At 36.8% G+C, this 18,598-nt stretch overlaps 1 protein-coding gene across 1 annotated transcript in view; it reads right to left on the bottom strand.

The window, feature by feature from the left end:
• Positions 1-3,923: 3,923 nt before the first annotated feature.
• Positions 3,924-18,598, bottom strand: part of LOC121405948 — a 29,171-nt gene continuing 14,496 nt past the window's right edge. Inside the window, exons 11-21 of the mRNA XM_041596939.1 lie at positions 18,222-18,481; positions 16,756-16,869; positions 13,759-14,052; positions 12,587-12,841; positions 11,653-11,988; positions 11,109-11,335; positions 9,936-10,070; positions 9,291-9,444; positions 7,172-7,205; positions 5,599-5,891; positions 3,924-4,819 (exon numbers count right to left, since the gene is read on the bottom strand). Of these exons, the coding sequence (XP_041452873.1) occupies positions 4,764-4,819; positions 5,599-5,891; positions 7,172-7,205; positions 9,291-9,444; positions 9,936-10,070; positions 11,109-11,335; positions 11,653-11,988; positions 12,587-12,841; positions 13,759-14,052; positions 16,756-16,869; positions 18,222-18,481 (2,158 nt within the window). The 3' untranslated portion in view covers positions 3,924-4,763. The remainder of the gene's footprint in view (positions 4,820-5,598; positions 5,892-7,171; positions 7,206-9,290; positions 9,445-9,935; positions 10,071-11,108; positions 11,336-11,652; positions 11,989-12,586; positions 12,842-13,758; positions 14,053-16,755; positions 16,870-18,221; positions 18,482-18,598) is intronic.

Genomic DNA, 18,598 nt, shown 5'->3' with positions numbered 1-18,598 from the left:
ACCCGTTTGTAAAACAACCTTTATTTTGCTCCTGAGTGTTGAGAACTGATTACAAAATATGTATATGGCAAGTTCCCCAAAGTCTGCGCAGTCCCCCTTGTCTGCACACACCCGTACTTGCGTGATGCTACTGAAAGAAGATACGCGACGACCACACTTTACACATGCAATACATAGATAGATATTCATCAAAAAATCTGATTCAAAATGGTGGAAAAATAATGAACTTTGGGCATTTCTTGTGACGGCCTCAAAATGCAGACTTTCTCACAAAAATCCCTGAATTGCGTGCAAAGTGAATGGGTGCGCAGACAAGGGGCACCATAGTTTTCACTGTCCAAGTTTTTTCCAAGAAAATCATACATTTCTTTCAAATTTTCATGAGATATTTGGCACACTTAACTCATAATGATGTAAGGAACATTATCAACTGAAAAATTTTGTGAAATAAAAAAGAGAATCATGTTAAATCTTAACTCAAATCGTTATGAGGTGCACAGACTTGGGGACCACCATCATACTTTGCACCAATTAACATCCATATATATCTTGTATTTTCAGTTTGAATCAAGTTTATCAACACCATCTCACATGTCACAATAATCTTTAAAAATAATATTGTAATACATTCCAAGTCCCGGGGGGGGGGCACTTCCATCAACGAGTGGATACCACGCGTGACCATGGGGTCTCGAAAAGCACCCTAAACACATATTTTTCATGTTCTAAAATTGCATCCCTTAACAAGTATTGGAAGCGAAGCGATACCCTTGGCAAGTATTCACTGAATTGAACCCCTAAACAAGTAGAGCAATATTTTAGTTATGTCATGGACGTTGGTTTTTACCTTTACCTAAAACGGCCTCACCTCACACATCTCATGCAAATCAGACTCTAAACACATAGTGTTAACGGGGCAAAAAGTACATCCTTTATAAAATATTTTAGTCTTGTTTTATACCATCACCCTTAATATGTTACGTACGTAATGTGCCCTATCTTGAAAAAGACATCCTTTTTACGTGTTTTTTTGTTGCGTATAGTATAAACTCGTCAATGGAACTGCCCCCCCCCCCCGTTCCAATTCCAAGTACCGGTACTGTTTTCATTAAACGTCAGGATGTTAATCTTGTACTTTTCAGCGTTTTTCATAGTCAGTTGGAATGAAAGATGGACCAAATCAAAATATCAGAAAACTAAGCATGTTAACTCATTTAAAATCTATTTTTGCCAGAAAGATTGAATACATTAAAATATGGGAAAAAAATCTGATCAGATTATCAATTGGCAGTTGTAGTGTAAGTGATAGCAGTTTACAATTTACATCATCATAATCGTAAGTAAAACAACTATATTTAAAGAAATATGATAATACTGGTATGTTGAAAGACAATTATTTATTTCTTTGGAAGTACAAGTACAAAACGTGCATGATACAAATTATACTGATATATTGCTGGAACAAGCTTTCAATCTCCATCTTTAATTAAAAGTACATAAGAAACGTCTCAAAACTCTTGCTTTTTAATCAATAATCTTTATGTGTTATGTTTCATTCTAAATCATTGTGCAAAACGCTGTGAAGCAATATTTTTTTTTGCAAGAGTGCTATATAAACGAACATATTTATTTCTTATCCTATTACGAAATTTGTTGGAAATAATACGCACAATGATACACATATATGTAAAGCTAGTACAAAAGAAAAGACCAAAATCAGAGAACCGAATATGAAGAAAATCAGACAAAAAATAATGATAAATCTTTTAAAGTTGTAAAAACTTGTACTCATATATAAAGGGGCCGTGGAATGGGGGGAAGCACGTCATTCAGCGTCCCCTCTTTTTTCATTAATCGTTTACAAAAACTTAAAAATTACCATGTGATTGTGCTTGGTAATGGGAGAGAAACAACTATTCCAAATACACAAATGAATACAATATCAAAGAAATATAAACCTGTAAAAATAATAAAATATGCATCACATGCACAACAGCAAAACAAAATCTATTACTTGAAATTAAAAGGAAAAAAAAATGTTTGAAATCTCCTTAAATATACATCACATGAACAGGGGAGCAAAATCTACTTGTTCAAATAAAAAAACACATTGAGAAAAAAGCACATGAATGAAAAAATAATTTATCACATATGTTACATGTATGTAGATTCAAATCAGTGATAGGTCAACACGGCATTATATGACCATAGTTGCAAGGATCTCATTTGTTATATTCTAGGTTTTGACGTCACCTCAATGAATATAACAGTGTTGTCTTGTAAACAAAGGGGGTATATATTCACTGATGTGACATCACTCACTGCTTACATGTGGCTCAATCAGGGGTCCGTTGCAGAAAGAGTTGTGTTTAAAGGCAAATCAAAAAATCAATCGCAAGTCCCAAATGCACGCTGTTATGGTTGAAAATCAAGTTGCGCATGATTTTTAGAGTTGCGATTGATTGCAACTCTTTTTCAATCAGAGGTCCGTTGCAGAAAGAGTTGCATTTAAACGCAAATCAAAAAATCAATCGCAAGTCCAAAATGCGCGCTGTTATGGTTGAAAATCAAGTTGCGCATGATTTTTAGAATTGTGATTGATTGCAACTCTTTCTGCAACCAGCCCTAGGCAGTAAACTTGACGTACAAGCTTGTAAGGCTGTATTTTTCAAAAAAATTCTACTATGTTATAGACGGATCAGAGCTGCAGCAAGCATTTAGAGTTAAAAACCTTCCCTTTTTACTGGAGATATTCACAAAAAGTGTGCACAAAATCATTAAATTTCACTTCAGATCCCCTCCTCCCAGAAGAAAAAAAATGCGTACATGTACATATTTTCTTTTAACATCACCGGGCATGCTCATGTTTTATATGTACTGATAACCTATATTTAATCTTTCAAAAAAGATAGTACTACATTCCGAGTACTGTATTCATGAGAAAAACAATTTTTTGTACTTTTTCAGCCCATTTCACAGTCGATAGTTATTACAGGTGAACAAATTCAATTCATCAAATAACTAAACATATTTAAAATTCATATTTACCAGAAAGATCTATGTACAAAAATATGTAATATAAAATCTGATAAAAATAATTCTTATTGGCAGTTACATAGTAATATTTTAGTGAAAGACAAATGTTACATTTTGTGAAAGACAAATGTGATATTTTAGTGAAAGACAATTTTTTTTTTTTTTTTTTTGTGAGACAAATGTAAAAGTTGCCAATTTGGGGTACATGTTAACATGTATAAAAATATGTAATATCTATGTATAAAAATATGTAATAAGAAATCTGATCAAAATAATTCTAATTGGCAGTTACATAGTAATATCTTAGTGAAAGACAAATGTTATATTTTAGTGAAAGACAAGTGCAAAAGTTGCCAATTTGAGGTACATATTAGTATTCACTGTTTTCTGAGAAAGAATTTTTTTTAAAAAGGATCAATAACTATTTTTTTACAGATAATTAAAGAACATAGCAGGCTAAATATATCTTATAATAAAATATACTAACATTGAAATGAAAGGAAATATATTGAAAAATGTATTTCTTTTAAAAAATATTTAAATTCTGAAGAAAAGTATTCAAAATTACACCATAGTTTGAAAATAGATACATTCACAATGAAATTTAATGAATATCATACTTTGAAAAATGTCATCAGCTGTCATGAAGAGATTTCAAGGGGAAGTTCACCCTGAAGAAAATTTTTTTGTGGTAAAAAATACAAGAAAATATAGTAAAAAAAATAAGGGTCAATGTCTGAGGAAATCCATCAAAGAAAAAGTAAGTTCAGTTATCAGAATTTGTTCACACACAGCGAATCCTCTTTTCTCCGGCATCAAAAAAAGCTGGCATCGGACTACCGACAGACCAGAATTTTTCTGTCTCTGTTCCGTTTTTTTCAATTGCAATTTCTTTCCCTCTTGTGATCTTTATAGTCAGGTAGTCATGGTAACACCAACTTCAGCAACCATTGTAGAACATCTTTTTTATGATTGATTTCCATTGACTACAATGTACAATCAATCGTGAAAATCAAGCGTACGATTAATCCCTGAACTTAGTGTTACTGGCCCCAGGTTGTCAATAATGCAGGTTTGTTGCATTTTACCAAGTTTCGTGTGGTCCAGTGGTTAGAGCTTTGGACTCATAATCGCAAGGTTGTTAGTTCGAATCTCAATTCTGCCATTGTCGCCACTTTGATAACAAGGCCCGAGAGTGATATCCGTCTTCTATAACGTCAGTCACTATGACTGATTAACCTAGACGTAAAATTTTTCCTCAGTAATTGGGTATATACCAGCTTGGCATTTACCAGCAAAATGCTGTCCTGCCGAGTTCCTGCAGGATTTACCTTAAACAGAAACAGTTTCTGTGCATTACAATTATTATTGAATGATCTATCACATCTGGTTTGCGATGTAATTTCAACTTCTACGATTGATCACGTAAGATAATAATTTTCAAATTTCGAAGCACTTTTGCATGTCATAGTCTACCCACATGATGCCACTACATCATTAAGAAGTTATGTCAGGTTCAGAGGTGTCATCAATATTTAGTCAGGTTGTTGTCGCCCATCTTGGCAAAGAGGACTTCGTGAAACGGATAGCAGACAAGTAGCTCACTATCTGCGATTTATTCAAGAAGTTAGACTTATGACGGTGTTGAGAAACGAGCCCCTGGTGGTCAATGAGCAGTTTTGACAGTATCTCACAGTAAAGTAGGTAGGTGCCTTGAAGTTTTTTTGTTAGATTTTGTCCTGGATAGCTCTTCTCAGTTGCGCAAACTTCACCGATGACTCACCTTTATAACAATAAAAAATAAAATGGCAATTAAACCAATAGAACTATAGACCCCTGACATATCTACTTTTAATGTGTATGAGTCTCTACTTCACCAAATCATAACTTGTTGAGTTTAAATGTGCATCATGTAATTTCAATATTCAATTTCATTTTATTCTTATTGCATTTGTCTACAGTATGCTACATGTAAGAAGGGATGGTCAATGCTCCCCTCCCCCGACAGTTGCATCACTCACGTTTGTGGATATTAATTGCAACTACCGATCCCAAAACCAAAAATAAGTCGCCCAAACAGAATTTTGAGATTTTAATCTTGTTTGAAAAAAGCAGATCCATAGCTTTAAAATGATATATATTTTGTGTAAATTGATCAACAATATCCCACTTTAATATACATTATTGAATGCAGAAGAAACAATTAAGCATGAGCTTCCGCAAATAAGGTGAAAACAACGTTTGTAGATTGTGTTCACTCCAGCATGAGATGTGCAAACTGCAATTTCAATTAAACTTCCAAGCAGTCCACCAAAACTTGTGTCAAACAAACTCTTGTATCTTGTCTTCTAATTGAGTTTACAATTGGAAATTTTTACAGCAAAAATAAGAATAAATACTTCAGATAAGCTAATCTTTTAATTTTTGCGTTTTAAAACCAATTTACTATTTTGACTATTACACACTACCTTCTCTGGCGACTTATTGGTGGTTTGGGGGTGGCTAGTCACAATAATAAATGACAGAGCTGCGAACACCAAACAACTTCATATTGATACTCACGGCCATGGAGACAGACGTCCGCTGCAGATTCCAGCCCAGCAGCCGTCATGGCGCTACGTAATTTATCCGCCTGATCTCCCGGTCTGATCCGACGTCTCCAGTCCCGGAGCATCTCCTCGAAACCCGACCTTGAGACACTGTTGAAGGTCGCATCCGGTCGGTTGAGGTACCGCTCGATGGCCAAATGCGGGAAGCCGAGCTGATAGCCCAGACCCTGCACCTCATTGGGAAGGGAGAGGATGTTCGTCACGGTTTTGAGCAGCGTGTCCGAAGCATAGTGCTGATGTCCTTGCCTGAACAGCAACAGAATGTAAATAAGAAAGTTGGGAGAGAAAATATGTTAAGACAGAGAATAACCCTGACAGGCCTTTGGCCTTTGTCGATTCACACTACATTAATGATTATGAACTGAATATGTCTTCGGGAAAAAGAGAAAATTCACAGAAAACACACTTTTCTTTCAGGCCAAATATATTGAATAACCAAAACTGAAATGAAAATCATGAAAATTGAAGCATGATCCAATAAGACAAAACCTGCTGTTCAAGCCTGCTAGCATGTATTTAAAGGCCTGTATTCTGAAGTCAGGTTTAACTTTAACTCTGGTTTAAAGTTGTGGTTTAAGTATGAATAGCCAATTGTTACATAAATCACTAACACTAGAGATATATTTCAACTCATTTGGTTCTCAAATCATTCATAATTGTCAAGGAAGTATAAATATATGATTGTCTTCGCTATTGAAGAATCAGGAAACAGCACAGAAAATATAAGAAACATACAACTTAATACAAATGTTGACACTTTTGGCTTCCCATAATTTTAGCACAGAGTTAGACCGTGGTCTAAGTTAAACCTGACTTCAGAATACAGGCCATAGGCTGTATCTCCATACTACAGTGCAGCATACATGTATGTACCGGAAGACAATACTTTTCTAATATTTTTACTACGTGCAATTGCCCTATCATATCAGAGGGAAAAAATAAACGAGGGCTGGGGGGGCAATTTAGTCCACAAAATGATCAAAAGAGCCCTGGAAAAAAACAGGAGTCCTGAAAATTCCCATTCATTGCCATGTGAATGGTTACCAAATGTAATCATTGTGTTGTGGCCCAGTGGATTAGTCTTTGGACTTTGAAACAGAGGGTCATGGGTTCAAATCCCAGCCATGGCGTAATTTCCTTCAGCAAGAAACTGATCCACAGTGTGCTGCACTCAACCCTGGTGAGGTAAATGGGTACCGGTAGGAATTCCTTAAAAAGCTGTGTGCGCTATGAACGCCTAGCTTAGCCGGGTAATATAGGAGCGCCTTGAGCACCTAACAAGGTGGATATGTGCGCAATATAAATACCCTTTATTATTATTATTATTATTAAATGTTGCTGATTTTGGCAGCAAGTTGCAAAAAATAACCCCCGCACAAAAAATAAAAAATGCCTGTTTGTTTGTATAACTGATGTCACCAAAGAACATGGGATCCACAGTTTAGAGTGCAGAGAAACATGGGATTTGTAAAAAAAAAGAATAGAAATATGGATTTTTTTTTGTGCAATTACTCGGTTTCACTTACTCATCAATCACATGAACTCCATAATCCGGCTCAACTGTTACAAATGAAAATATTGGAAATAAAAAAACAATTAGTATAATCCAAGAGTCTTTAGCTTTGGTAATAAAGGGTAAAAAAATATGATCTATTGAAATATTACAAATAGTCACTGAGTGCAGATTTTACCCATTAATTAGAATTCAAGTACTGCCTTTTTTCTAACAGTTAGTATTTAAATAAAATCTAGCGCCATATCTCGGTACTGTTTTTACATCTATTTAAAAAGGCAATTTTAGCACTTACTTTACATTATCCACTAATGGGACATTAGAAAGCTATTGACAAACATTATGTCCTGACATTTTCAGCCCACCCTTGCTCGAGGAGGTGTGATAGATTCCGTGCTGAAATTTTGCTCGTGACGCAGGTGAGGCAAAAACTATGATTTTCATGTTGAAAATAGGATTTTTCAGAGAAAATCGTAGGTTTTTTGGTCCACAAGTTGGCAGCTCTGGAGAGGGGTTTATTTTCATTATTTTTTTGATATCTAGAGCAGAAAAGTTCTGATAACAATTGTCAAGCTATAGTCAATAAAGAATCCTGTACTAGCTTTATATGATTCAACATCATAATATAATGTTTATTGTTCAGTTTAATCGCAACACGGGCAACAAGGTAGGCTGGGACAGGACCGCCACATTGTAACCAAAAACCATAGCAACGCGTATCCAATGTGACGTCAGTTACATCATCACACATCAAATATGCAAATGATACATATGCAAATGAGATATATTACTACAACAATCTTTCATACCAACCAAAGGACTGTTAACAAAATCAAAATGAAGATTATAATGGACCATGCCAGCTGGCGCCAACTACTCTGAAATTCAAATTTTTCTCTTCCAAACTGTAACATACATGTACATGTATGACCCACTCCTCCTTTCCTACAAAAATAGGAACATATCCAAACTACAACTGATAAAAGGTGCAATCATTAGTTTTAAAAAAGGATCTCTTCTTTGTTTTACGTTGAGACCAAATACTAATCGTTAAAAGATTGTTATAAGAACTCCTCTTGATGCAAACCCGTTTGCTTATAAGGCAAAACGCTCCGTTACTGATGCAGTTCTAACCTTGACAAATTTGCTCTATGAACACTTAGATAAGGCAAGATGTTATGCTAGGGCACCCTTTATAGATTTATCATCAGCATTTAATACTATAGAACCCCATATACTCCTGGAAAATTAGAAAATCTGTATGTTCAGCCATCTCTTATACTGTGGCTTCATGATATCCTCCATGAAAGGACACAGAAGGTTAGGGTCAACGGCATTCTCTCTGATGAAATTACGACAACCATTGGTACTCCACAAGGGTGTGTTCTCTCTGCGACCCTTTTCACCCTATACACCAATGACTGTAAATCATATAACCCATCTACTCACATACTTAAATATGCAGATGATACAGTGATAGTCGGATTAATTGAAAATGAATTGGATTATATGGATACTATCTATACGTTCGAAAATTGGTGTAAAGCAAACTGTTTACTCGTTAACTCCAAGAAGACAAAAGGAATTGTCTTCGACTTCAGGCAAATGAAATCCTTTGAACCCACTGATAGACCAGTACATATAAATGGTGATATTATTGACAATGTTGAATGCTATAGATACTTAGGAACGGAAATCGACAGTAAACTGTCGTGGGATGCAAAGTCAAAATGCACTTTGACCAAATGCAACCAATGGTTATATTTCCTCAGAAAGTTAAAGTTTTAACTTTTAAGTTTTAAGAGGTTTAAATTAATTGAGAGAATACTAATATAACCATTTTGAAAGATTGCAAGCCTTTATTTTGGAGTAAAGGCCAAATTAGTTTCAAATCGTAGCCAATCATACGACTGCAATGACGTCATTACGACTAGATATTAAATTCACTTTTATTCTAAGAAGGATGATAGCATAGTCACGGATTTCAACCTAGGTATTCGTACGATAATTTAGAACATTACACAGTAAGATATTGCATGCCTCAATGTTGGCATCAAATTCTACTACATATTATTCTGAAATCGGGTCGCAGACCAATCGCAAGGTGTGCGGTCGCCTTAACACACCCCTACCTTCTATTGAAGTAATGAAGTTCTGCTCTGCAAGCATGGATGACCCCTGCTCGATCGAGAAACTAAAGCTCTTCTTTCCATCCTCAAATGGAGAGAACTCAAGCTCAAAACTCAGGATATTGCTTTCCTCCTCCAGTAGATTCTTAACAGGAATCTAAATAATAATGATAATAAAATTCAAATTTTATATGGCGCTTCATACAAATATTTCTAAGCGCCCCATACCCTTAGCCAAGCTTTAGCATGGTTATCCTGATCGGATGCTCGAGCAATCAAGGTATTCCTTCCTACTGGGTACCCATTTACTACACCTGGGTGGAGAGTGGCAAATGCAGATAAACGCCTTGCCAAAGGATGCGAGTGCAGCTGTGGGATTTGAACCCCGGACCTTGTGGTTCAAATCCGGATACTTATCCACTAATATCCACAACATCTCTGAATTGTCAATGAAAGGGCAAGAAACTATGTCTTCGCTTGCTGCAGGGGTGTTGCGAGACAATTGAAATTGCAAATAAAGTTTAGGATTCAAAATAATTTTACCAAAACCATGTACAAAAACGTAAAAATTACCATAATATTGTGATTTTTTGCATGGTCAGCCCCCCTCCCCACTCTGAAAACCGTTCCGCGGCCCCTGATACCTACCGATTTTTGTTGGTCTTTGAAGCCATCATTGAAACATATTGATATATCCGTCGTGGTAGATTCCAAGAAGAAGTTGGTAGCATTCGCTACAGGGCAGAAAGGTTCTGCTAACTGTTCTTCCGCTCTTTCTATGTCCTATGAATGGATAGAAAAGTTTATTTCAATAAAACTGAGCTAGTACTAATTCAAATCTTTAAAATACAGTGGCCTATATATTATAGAAATACACAAGCAGAGATTGAAGTTGAGCCTTCAAATTGTTCTTTAGTTATCATAATAATAAATGCAATTTATCTCATAAGAGATGCTTAAGGCGCTCAAGTAAAGGGGGGGGGGAATTACAAGTAACAGAAAATAATAATAATAGCTTTATTTATAAAGCGCTTTTTGCCTGAAGACATAAAGTGTTGCTATTAATTATCATCCCGGCTTTAGCTCGAGCTACCATCATCGGCACTCAGTGCATGCAAAGAATTACTCCTTCCGGGTACCCATTCACCTCACCTGGGTCAAGTGCAGCACAGTGTGGATAAATTTCTTGCTGAAGGAAAACAAGCCATGGCTAGGATTCGAACCCACGACCCTCTGTTTCCAAGGCGAGAGTCAGAACCACTAGACCATGACGCACCCAATCATTGATAATGAGTTACAGAGGTAAGTCTTTAGCTTAATCTTAAATGTTTCGACACTCTTGCTATCCCGGATCTCTTGTAGGAGGAAATTCCATAGTGAGGGCCTCGCATGGATACAAGGAAGATAACAGGACTGCATACATATTTCTGTTTATAGTAACTCCTGTAGGAACTCAGCAGGACAGCATTTTGCTGGTGAACGCCAAGCTGGCATATAACCAATTACCGAGGAAACATTTTACGTCTAGGTTATTCAGTCACAGTGGCTGACCTTATAGACGTCAGATATCACTCTTGGTCCTTTTTATCAAAGTGGAGACAATGGCGGAGTAGGGATTCGAACTCACAACCTTGCTATTATGAGTCCAATGCTCTAACCACTGGACCACACGACCCATTATTGGTGATCCAAAAATGAAATGTCCATGAAAGGGACCAGTAAGTGAAAATATATATGGTACTAAAGGGATTTGCTGAATAATATTTCTTATAAACTGAGAGCTTCTGGCCAGTAACACATGAAATACAAGAAGAACATTACCTTGACACATCTCTTGTACGGGTGAATGACGTAAACACGCAGTACTGCTCTCCGGGAACTAGGCATGATGATCGGCTGGAAGATTGCACACCTGAACTGAACTCCAAGGAGATTGGTGGATGCCAAGGCCCAGAGTTGAATATGGTTCGTAGTGAATTCCACCTTGTCTTTGGTGAACTGGAAGCCTTTCGATGAATGCGGGAGCAACCTTCTTCGATTGAAGGATCCTTGATAAATGAAATTAAGTTTTTATTGAAAATATAATCTTTATTATAATCATTTATCATTATCATATCATCATCATCTTCAACATCATCATCATCCTCCTCATAGCTGTCATTATCTCATTATCATAATCACCATCACCAAAATCATTCTTGTGCTCATAAACATTATCAATAAGATCATTGCGATCATCATCATCACCATCATCATCATCATCATCCTCCTCCTCATTGCTGTCATTATCTCATTATCATAATCACCATCACTAAAATCATCCTCGTGCTCATCAACATCATCAATAAGAAAGGCCAGCCAATACCTATTCCTGTTTTCGTGTAGAGGATCACCTCAGACCCTTCTCTTCTCTGTTTTGGACCGATGCAGTGCGGAAGCACCACCGTGGCAGGCTTGAGAAGCTCCTGGGTCAAGGAACACTCCACAACCGGCGTGATCAGTACCTCGCCCTCCCGAAGGGGAACCCTTGCGGCGCCCTCGCTTGGTACCCTGACGGTAACCACCGATCTCATTCCCCGGTGAAGCGCCCCCGAAGGGATGGACACCCGGACACCCAGTTCATCCAGCTCGACGACACCTCCCCTATGATCTAAGATACTGCTTGAGATCACCTCCACAAAGATTGGATCTACTTTAATAGCTGTGAAGGTAAGTCAGGATAAACAGATTTTCAACATACATTTGAATTTGGCAGGATCACAAATTCATTTTAACAAAAGCTAATAAAATAAGCAACAGCATATTTATATATTCCCAGCAAATTGGACATATCCTTTTTATTGTCAAATGGCTCTATTTTCAAACTTGGTTTGTTGTCAAAGTCTACTGCATATAAAAGGTTGACCAGAAACTAGGGGAGATCGGGGTTAGTTGGAATGCGGGGTAAGTTGAAATTGAGAGCAGTATTGCATAAATTTATTTTACAGGCGTTTAAAGAAAATTATAATGTTTCAACTTACCGGTACCCGCATTCCAACTAATCCCGATCTCCCCTACATCCATTCCAAACAGTTCTCCAACTCAAGTTTTGAGGGGTAATAAATATCTTATTTCTCCATCATAAAACAGGTATATGAATAGGTATCATTAGAAAAGCATATATCCCTCTTTACAATGAAGTGTCATCAGTTATGCTAATTTTATCATGAAATGCAGCCATTAAAGAGAGATATTCAATATACATTGACAAAAATATAATGCAATATATATAAATTCTTATTAAAAACAACAATGCTCACTTGCAGCAATGCTCTCCGCTGCATCGTTGAAATGGAAGGCAAGTACGATCTCCAGCAGTCTCCCACGGGTGCCACCTCGACGGAGCCATTCCACGAGCATCTGATGAACAATGGGACGTATGACGTGCGTGGGCAAGGTCACCGTCCTGCATATGACTTGCATGATGTCCGCAGAACCCAAGCCGAGGTATGAAGCAAGGTGCAGGAGATCAGACATAGAAGTAATCTTTCTGTAGAGGTCTACAAGAGCCTCATCTAGAGAATAAACCAAAAACAATATTGAAGAGTTATAGTAATAAAAATAATGATTTTTCGTTCTTGTTTACCCTAGTCATTTTTCGCCAATGGAAATATTTTTTCATATTTTTCTGATATTTTCAGGGTATTTTTTTAAACTGCATATTTCTAAAATTATTCCTACAGGAGTTACCATAAACAGAAACAGAAATTTACCTCACATTGGTTGAGTGCAGAATAATGTCATGTAGATCAATTTCTTGCAAAAGGAAATTACACCAAGGCAAGGATTTGAACCCATGACCGTCTGTTTCAAAGTCCAGCGGCTGATCCACTGGGCCACAGCACTCCACTCAAGTTCATGTGATAACGGTAATTTGGTCTTCAAAAAGTGAACAGCTTGGAAGTTTCATTGAGATCACGCATTGAGCACATTTTATGCTTATGCTTAAATCCGATAAATCCATAATTTATTGTTGAAAATAGACATGAAATTAAATACTCCAAAAATTTGCTTTGCCCAATTGATCGTGGACCCGGCGGCCGCTGTGCAGTGCCAGATCGACAAGGCTCAATCCCTTTATTCGTTGAACGCCAAACAGGGTAGCAGCAACTCCCATCTTTTTACGTCTTTTGGTCTGATGCGGCAGGGGTTTGAACCCCTGACCTCCCAGTTGTGAGACAGACGGTCTACCAACTGAGCCAACACCCCAGTATTCCAAACTTAAAACCTTGTTTTCTTCTTAGTCTTTGAAGCTCTCACTGAATTTCTTCGAAGCTTAATCATATACTTTTATAGGATGTTTTCAAGTGATTTTGACTTGTTATAAATCACTCTAAACCTTAGGGTGCGATATTTCAAGCTCAATAAAAATCCATTTGGGGCAATTTATTGTTTGGTCAGGGAATGCCAGCTCACATTCACGTATACCAACCTTTTGGTCCTTGATGAAGATTGTATTCCTTCAGAAGCTCGGCCCTTCTGTTGCCCCTACCCATTTGATCTAAACCATTCAACCATTCCTCAACCAGTCGTCTTGCAGTATCACTCAGAGCCGACGGGTCCGGGAGCTCAAGGAATCCGGCGATGACATCGTCCCCCAGACACAGAGCTCTTCCAAGTTCCAAGGCCACTGGCAAGCTCTTGACTGCCATTGCGACGTTACAAAGCTCCTGTGTCGATGGGGATCCCCCAGATTTACTGATGTCATCTTTAGAGTTTAGGTGATCTGTAATCCACAAGAAGAAATATTTTCATAATGATAATAATGGTGATAATAATAATAACAAATATAATAATAATAATAATAACAATAGTAATAACGATAACAATACTAATAATAATGATAACAATAATGATGATAATAATAATAAATAAATAAGAAAGACTCTCAGACATTAGTAGTGTAAAGTTCATAGTTGAACTTGAAATTATTTGGTGCTTTTTGTTAGAGCAAAGTTATTCAAGAAAATATACGGACTCAATCCTGTTTACAGGAATAATAATAAGGTGTCCTTTGATATGATACAGATGGCAAGTTTGCTTGGAACAGCTCATATCCTACGTAAGGTCTTGAATTAGAAAGAGAAGTGAACAATGAGAAGAGGACCCATTTGACAGAATATAGAACAATAACCCTAGATTTGTGGAAAAAGTCCTGTTGCTGTTTAATATACCAACAGAACATCAAGTTGTGGACAATGGACTTAATAACAACAATAATAATGATAATAACAATAATGATAACAATAATAATATAATAATAATAACAAAATTAATAATAATAATAATATGTCCATTTATATAACGCAGTTACTATGTGCATATACTCAACTGCGCTTTGAAACTTGGTATCATATTATTATCCCCGGCTGTAGCTAAGCCGCCATATTAACAGGCGCTAAAGCGTTGAAGGAATAAATCCCAACGGGTGTCCATTCACCTCACCTGGGTCGAGTGCAGCACAATGTGGTTAGATTTCTTGTCGAAGGAAATTACGCCATGGCTGGGATTCGAACCCACGACCCTCTGTTTCAGAGCCCGTAGACTAATCCACTCGGCCACAACACTCCACACGCTTCCAGGACATCCGAGGTCCATATCATGGAGCTCTTTGTTTGTCATGCATGTTTTAAAGCACGACTGATGACGTTAAGCTTAACCCTAAATAGACTGGGCTATTTCGATGCCTAAGAAGACTGGGGGGGGGCTGATTCAGCACCCCTTATGATCTCGGCCGTCGATCGCGCAATCGCGACGAAACTTGGCATGTGCGTTACCCATGGCATAATCTACAAAACTACTTGATCAAATTCTACAAAAAAATCTCATTGCTAATTAACTGTGCTAATTTATGCACAAAATCAAAATTTTGCTTTAATTAACTAAATAATGCCCCTAAAATGCTAATTTTTGGTACAAAGACACTTTATATGAATCTTGATCAAATGTACAAAAAAAAAATCAAAATCACATTTATTTTCTTAAGTATTTTATTGTTTTCTAAATATCTTATGTATTTCTCTGTTTTTTCGACTTTCTGTTTTTTATTGTTTTTTCAATGGAAATTGTCGGGTACTTTATTTGGAGCATCAATAAGATGGAATTAATTGATTTCAATCAGTAAAAGGAAAAATAATGGTACATTTATGAATTTTGGCTAAAAACTCTATTTGCATTGGATAAGTACACAAATTCACGTTTTTGTGCAATTTTGGGTCTGCATGCAGTTACAAAATGTTGCGTAATTTCGGAACCACATACCCGGGGGTCGCAAATTTGGTCTCAAAAGTTCGCAAGACTGAAATGTAAAAATTCAGTGAGCGACGCAGTCAAAAAATTTCGCGCGGTGGATTTATCGCGAAAAATGTCGAGGGGGCTGAATCAGCCCCCCTCCCGTCTTTTAGGGTTAAAGATAAATTCCAGTTTGGTAACGATCTAAAAATGACTTTTTACAGAATCTAATATAATTACCACCCAAGTGTCTGTTTGTATGAATAAAAAATATGTGCCAAAGGATTCTGGAAGAAATTGTGTAATTGCTGAGAAATAAGCAAAATAAGCGCGGATTCGGTCACTTCCGTCGGGTCTTTATTCCAGCAATAATAATACACTGTCCCACGTGTACCAATTTGTGTTGGTGATCTTCAGTGTGAACATTTTTCAGCGTAGATTTCAAGATTTCACAAAGTTCAGTTTATGTAACTGTACCAGATCTAGATCCTCGATGATATACTGACAATTAAGCCTGGTTTTACAGACTTTCTCATGAAATCAGTGTTTACTGCAACTACTGGCATTTCTCTTTAAAGGGGAAGTTCACCCTGAAGAAAACTTTGTTGTAAAAATAGCAGAAAAAATAGTAAAAAATATTGGTGAAGGTTTGAGGAAAATCCGTTAAAGGGTAAGAAAGTTATTAGAGTTCAAAATTTTGGATTTGTGACGTCATAAACGAGCAGCTACTCCATGTGTTATGTAATATAAAATGTATGAATTTCAAATTTTGTATGGTTCCTGATGACTTAATTTTGTTTTCTTTTCATGATCGGGTGTGAAATGATTTGTCTATTGATATACAAAAGTTACAGTGAAAACCATTTTCAATTTTCTGAGAAAATGACATTTCATTGATTTTTTACCATTCGCTATGTAGGAATGCTGCTCGCATATGACGTCACAAATCAAATAATTGAATTTCTAATAACTTTTTAATTATTTGATGAATTTTTCTCAAACATTCGGCAATATTTTTTATTATTTTTTCTGCTATTTTTACAATAAACTTTTTGTCAGGGTGAACTCCCCCTTTAACGCCTATCTTTATTTTTGGTAAATCTTCCAAAAGTGTATATGATTAAGATAACTGGCAGTTGCCTATTGATAATCCAACTACTGAGTGATTTATCAAGATAAAAAAGCTATATGTACTTGCCTAAATCTGTGATTCTGATGATCTCCACAAACCCTGCCTCTGTTTTATCGGTGGGTGGATATTTACCAACATGTTTCGTTACAGTCGGCACCTTTTCACGCAAAGTTTCCTCATCTACACATAAAGATAGATATACAAAAGTTACGAAAATAAATGTGGTAACTAATCTGAGAGTAGATAGCAATATTATCTAATTATAGTAAGTCATTTCACAATTATTACTGCATGTGAGATGAAATTGGTTGCCAACATCATTTGAACAAGTGGAGCGCCTCTGGCGAAATCTACTGTAAAACAATTATTCACAAAAAACACCATTCATACAATGATACAATACTATGTTCATGTGATCATGTGACCTAAGACTTGTCAGTGATACTTGATTACCCCTATGTCCACAATTCATAAACTATATCCATAAACTTTGAAAGTTATGACAGCAATTGAATAATTACCTCCAACATGGCAAAAGTTCATAGACCTTTGCCTCTGACCTTGGTCATGGAACCTGAAATGCGCACAGGATGTTCAGTGATACTTGATTACTCTTTTGTCCAAGTTTTATGAACTAGACCAAGACAATTTCAGAGTTATGATGATAATTCAACAAATACCCCCAAAATGGCCAAAGTTCATTGACCTTAACTGACCTTTGACCCTGTTTGTGTGACCTGTAACTCAGGCAGGATATTCAGTGATACTTGATTACTCTTATGTCATAGTTTCATGAATTAGTTCCATAAACATTCAAAGTTATGATGGTAATTCAACAGATACTCCCAACTTGGCCAAAGTTCACTGACCCTAAATGACCTTTGACCTTGGTCATGTGACTTGAAACTAGGTCCGTATATTTTATAAGTTATGATGATATTTCAAAAACTTAATCTTAGATTACGATTTTTGATGTTGATTCCCCCAACATGGTCTAGGTTCATTAACCCTAATTGATCTTTGACCTTGGTCATGTGACCTGAAACTCAAGCAGGATGTTCAGTAATACTTAATTAACCTTGTATCCAAGTTTCACTTTCCAAGTTTTGCTGTCATTTCAAAAACTTAACCTTCGGTTAAGATTTAGTGTTTACGACGCCACCACCGCCTATTTCAAACATAATGCATTGGGACGTCTGATTATTATTCCTGTTTTGATCCAAATGGGTCTCCATGGCGATGCGCCTAGTAACCTAGGCTAGTCTACAGAATCGCACATCTCTCTTGTCAGTCACTTGAGAAACACAACAGGACATCATCGAACAAACTTAAATGTTGGAATAAAGCATCACGTGTCAACCTTGTTTGTAACATTATTATTGATCCAACATGTGGACTACCTTCATAATAGATATATATATTACTATGGCAACGGTCAAATAATTATAACAGGACTTGTCAGATAAAACGCCCTGCAAGTCCTTTCAGGTAATGCTCCCAAGATTTCTTAGATGTTTTTTAGGACACCATACCATTTGATTTCTCAGATTTTGATGCCGCTTGGGTGGACTTCCAGATCAGTTTCAAAGCCTCTATCGCTTCGGGTCCGGACGGTTGGGATGCCTTCCAGCTGGAGAGCATCTGGATGTTGGCGTCCTTCCTGTTGGCACACGTGCGATGCTCTATGTGCTGTAGTTCTGTTAGGTTGAATCCCAACTTTTTACCGATCTCGAAGAACTTATCTGCTTTGATCTGACGGGCAAGCGCAAGAAGCATCTTGTCTGGAACCTCGCTGTGATAAATACAAAGTGATCGAGCCAATGACGATGTCTTGCCCATTATACCAATTCACACGTTCTTCTGTGTAAATTTATACCTCACAATATCACTGCTAATATTAATACTTTAT

This window comes from Lytechinus variegatus, chromosome 19, assembly GCF_018143015.1.
Source record: "Lytechinus variegatus isolate NC3 chromosome 19, Lvar_3.0, whole genome shotgun sequence".
Classification (NCBI taxonomy): domain Eukaryota; kingdom Metazoa; phylum Echinodermata; class Echinoidea; order Temnopleuroida; family Toxopneustidae; genus Lytechinus; species Lytechinus variegatus.
The sequence above is the reverse complement of the archived record's forward strand: the minus strand, read 5'-3'. Positions and strand labels throughout refer to the sequence as shown.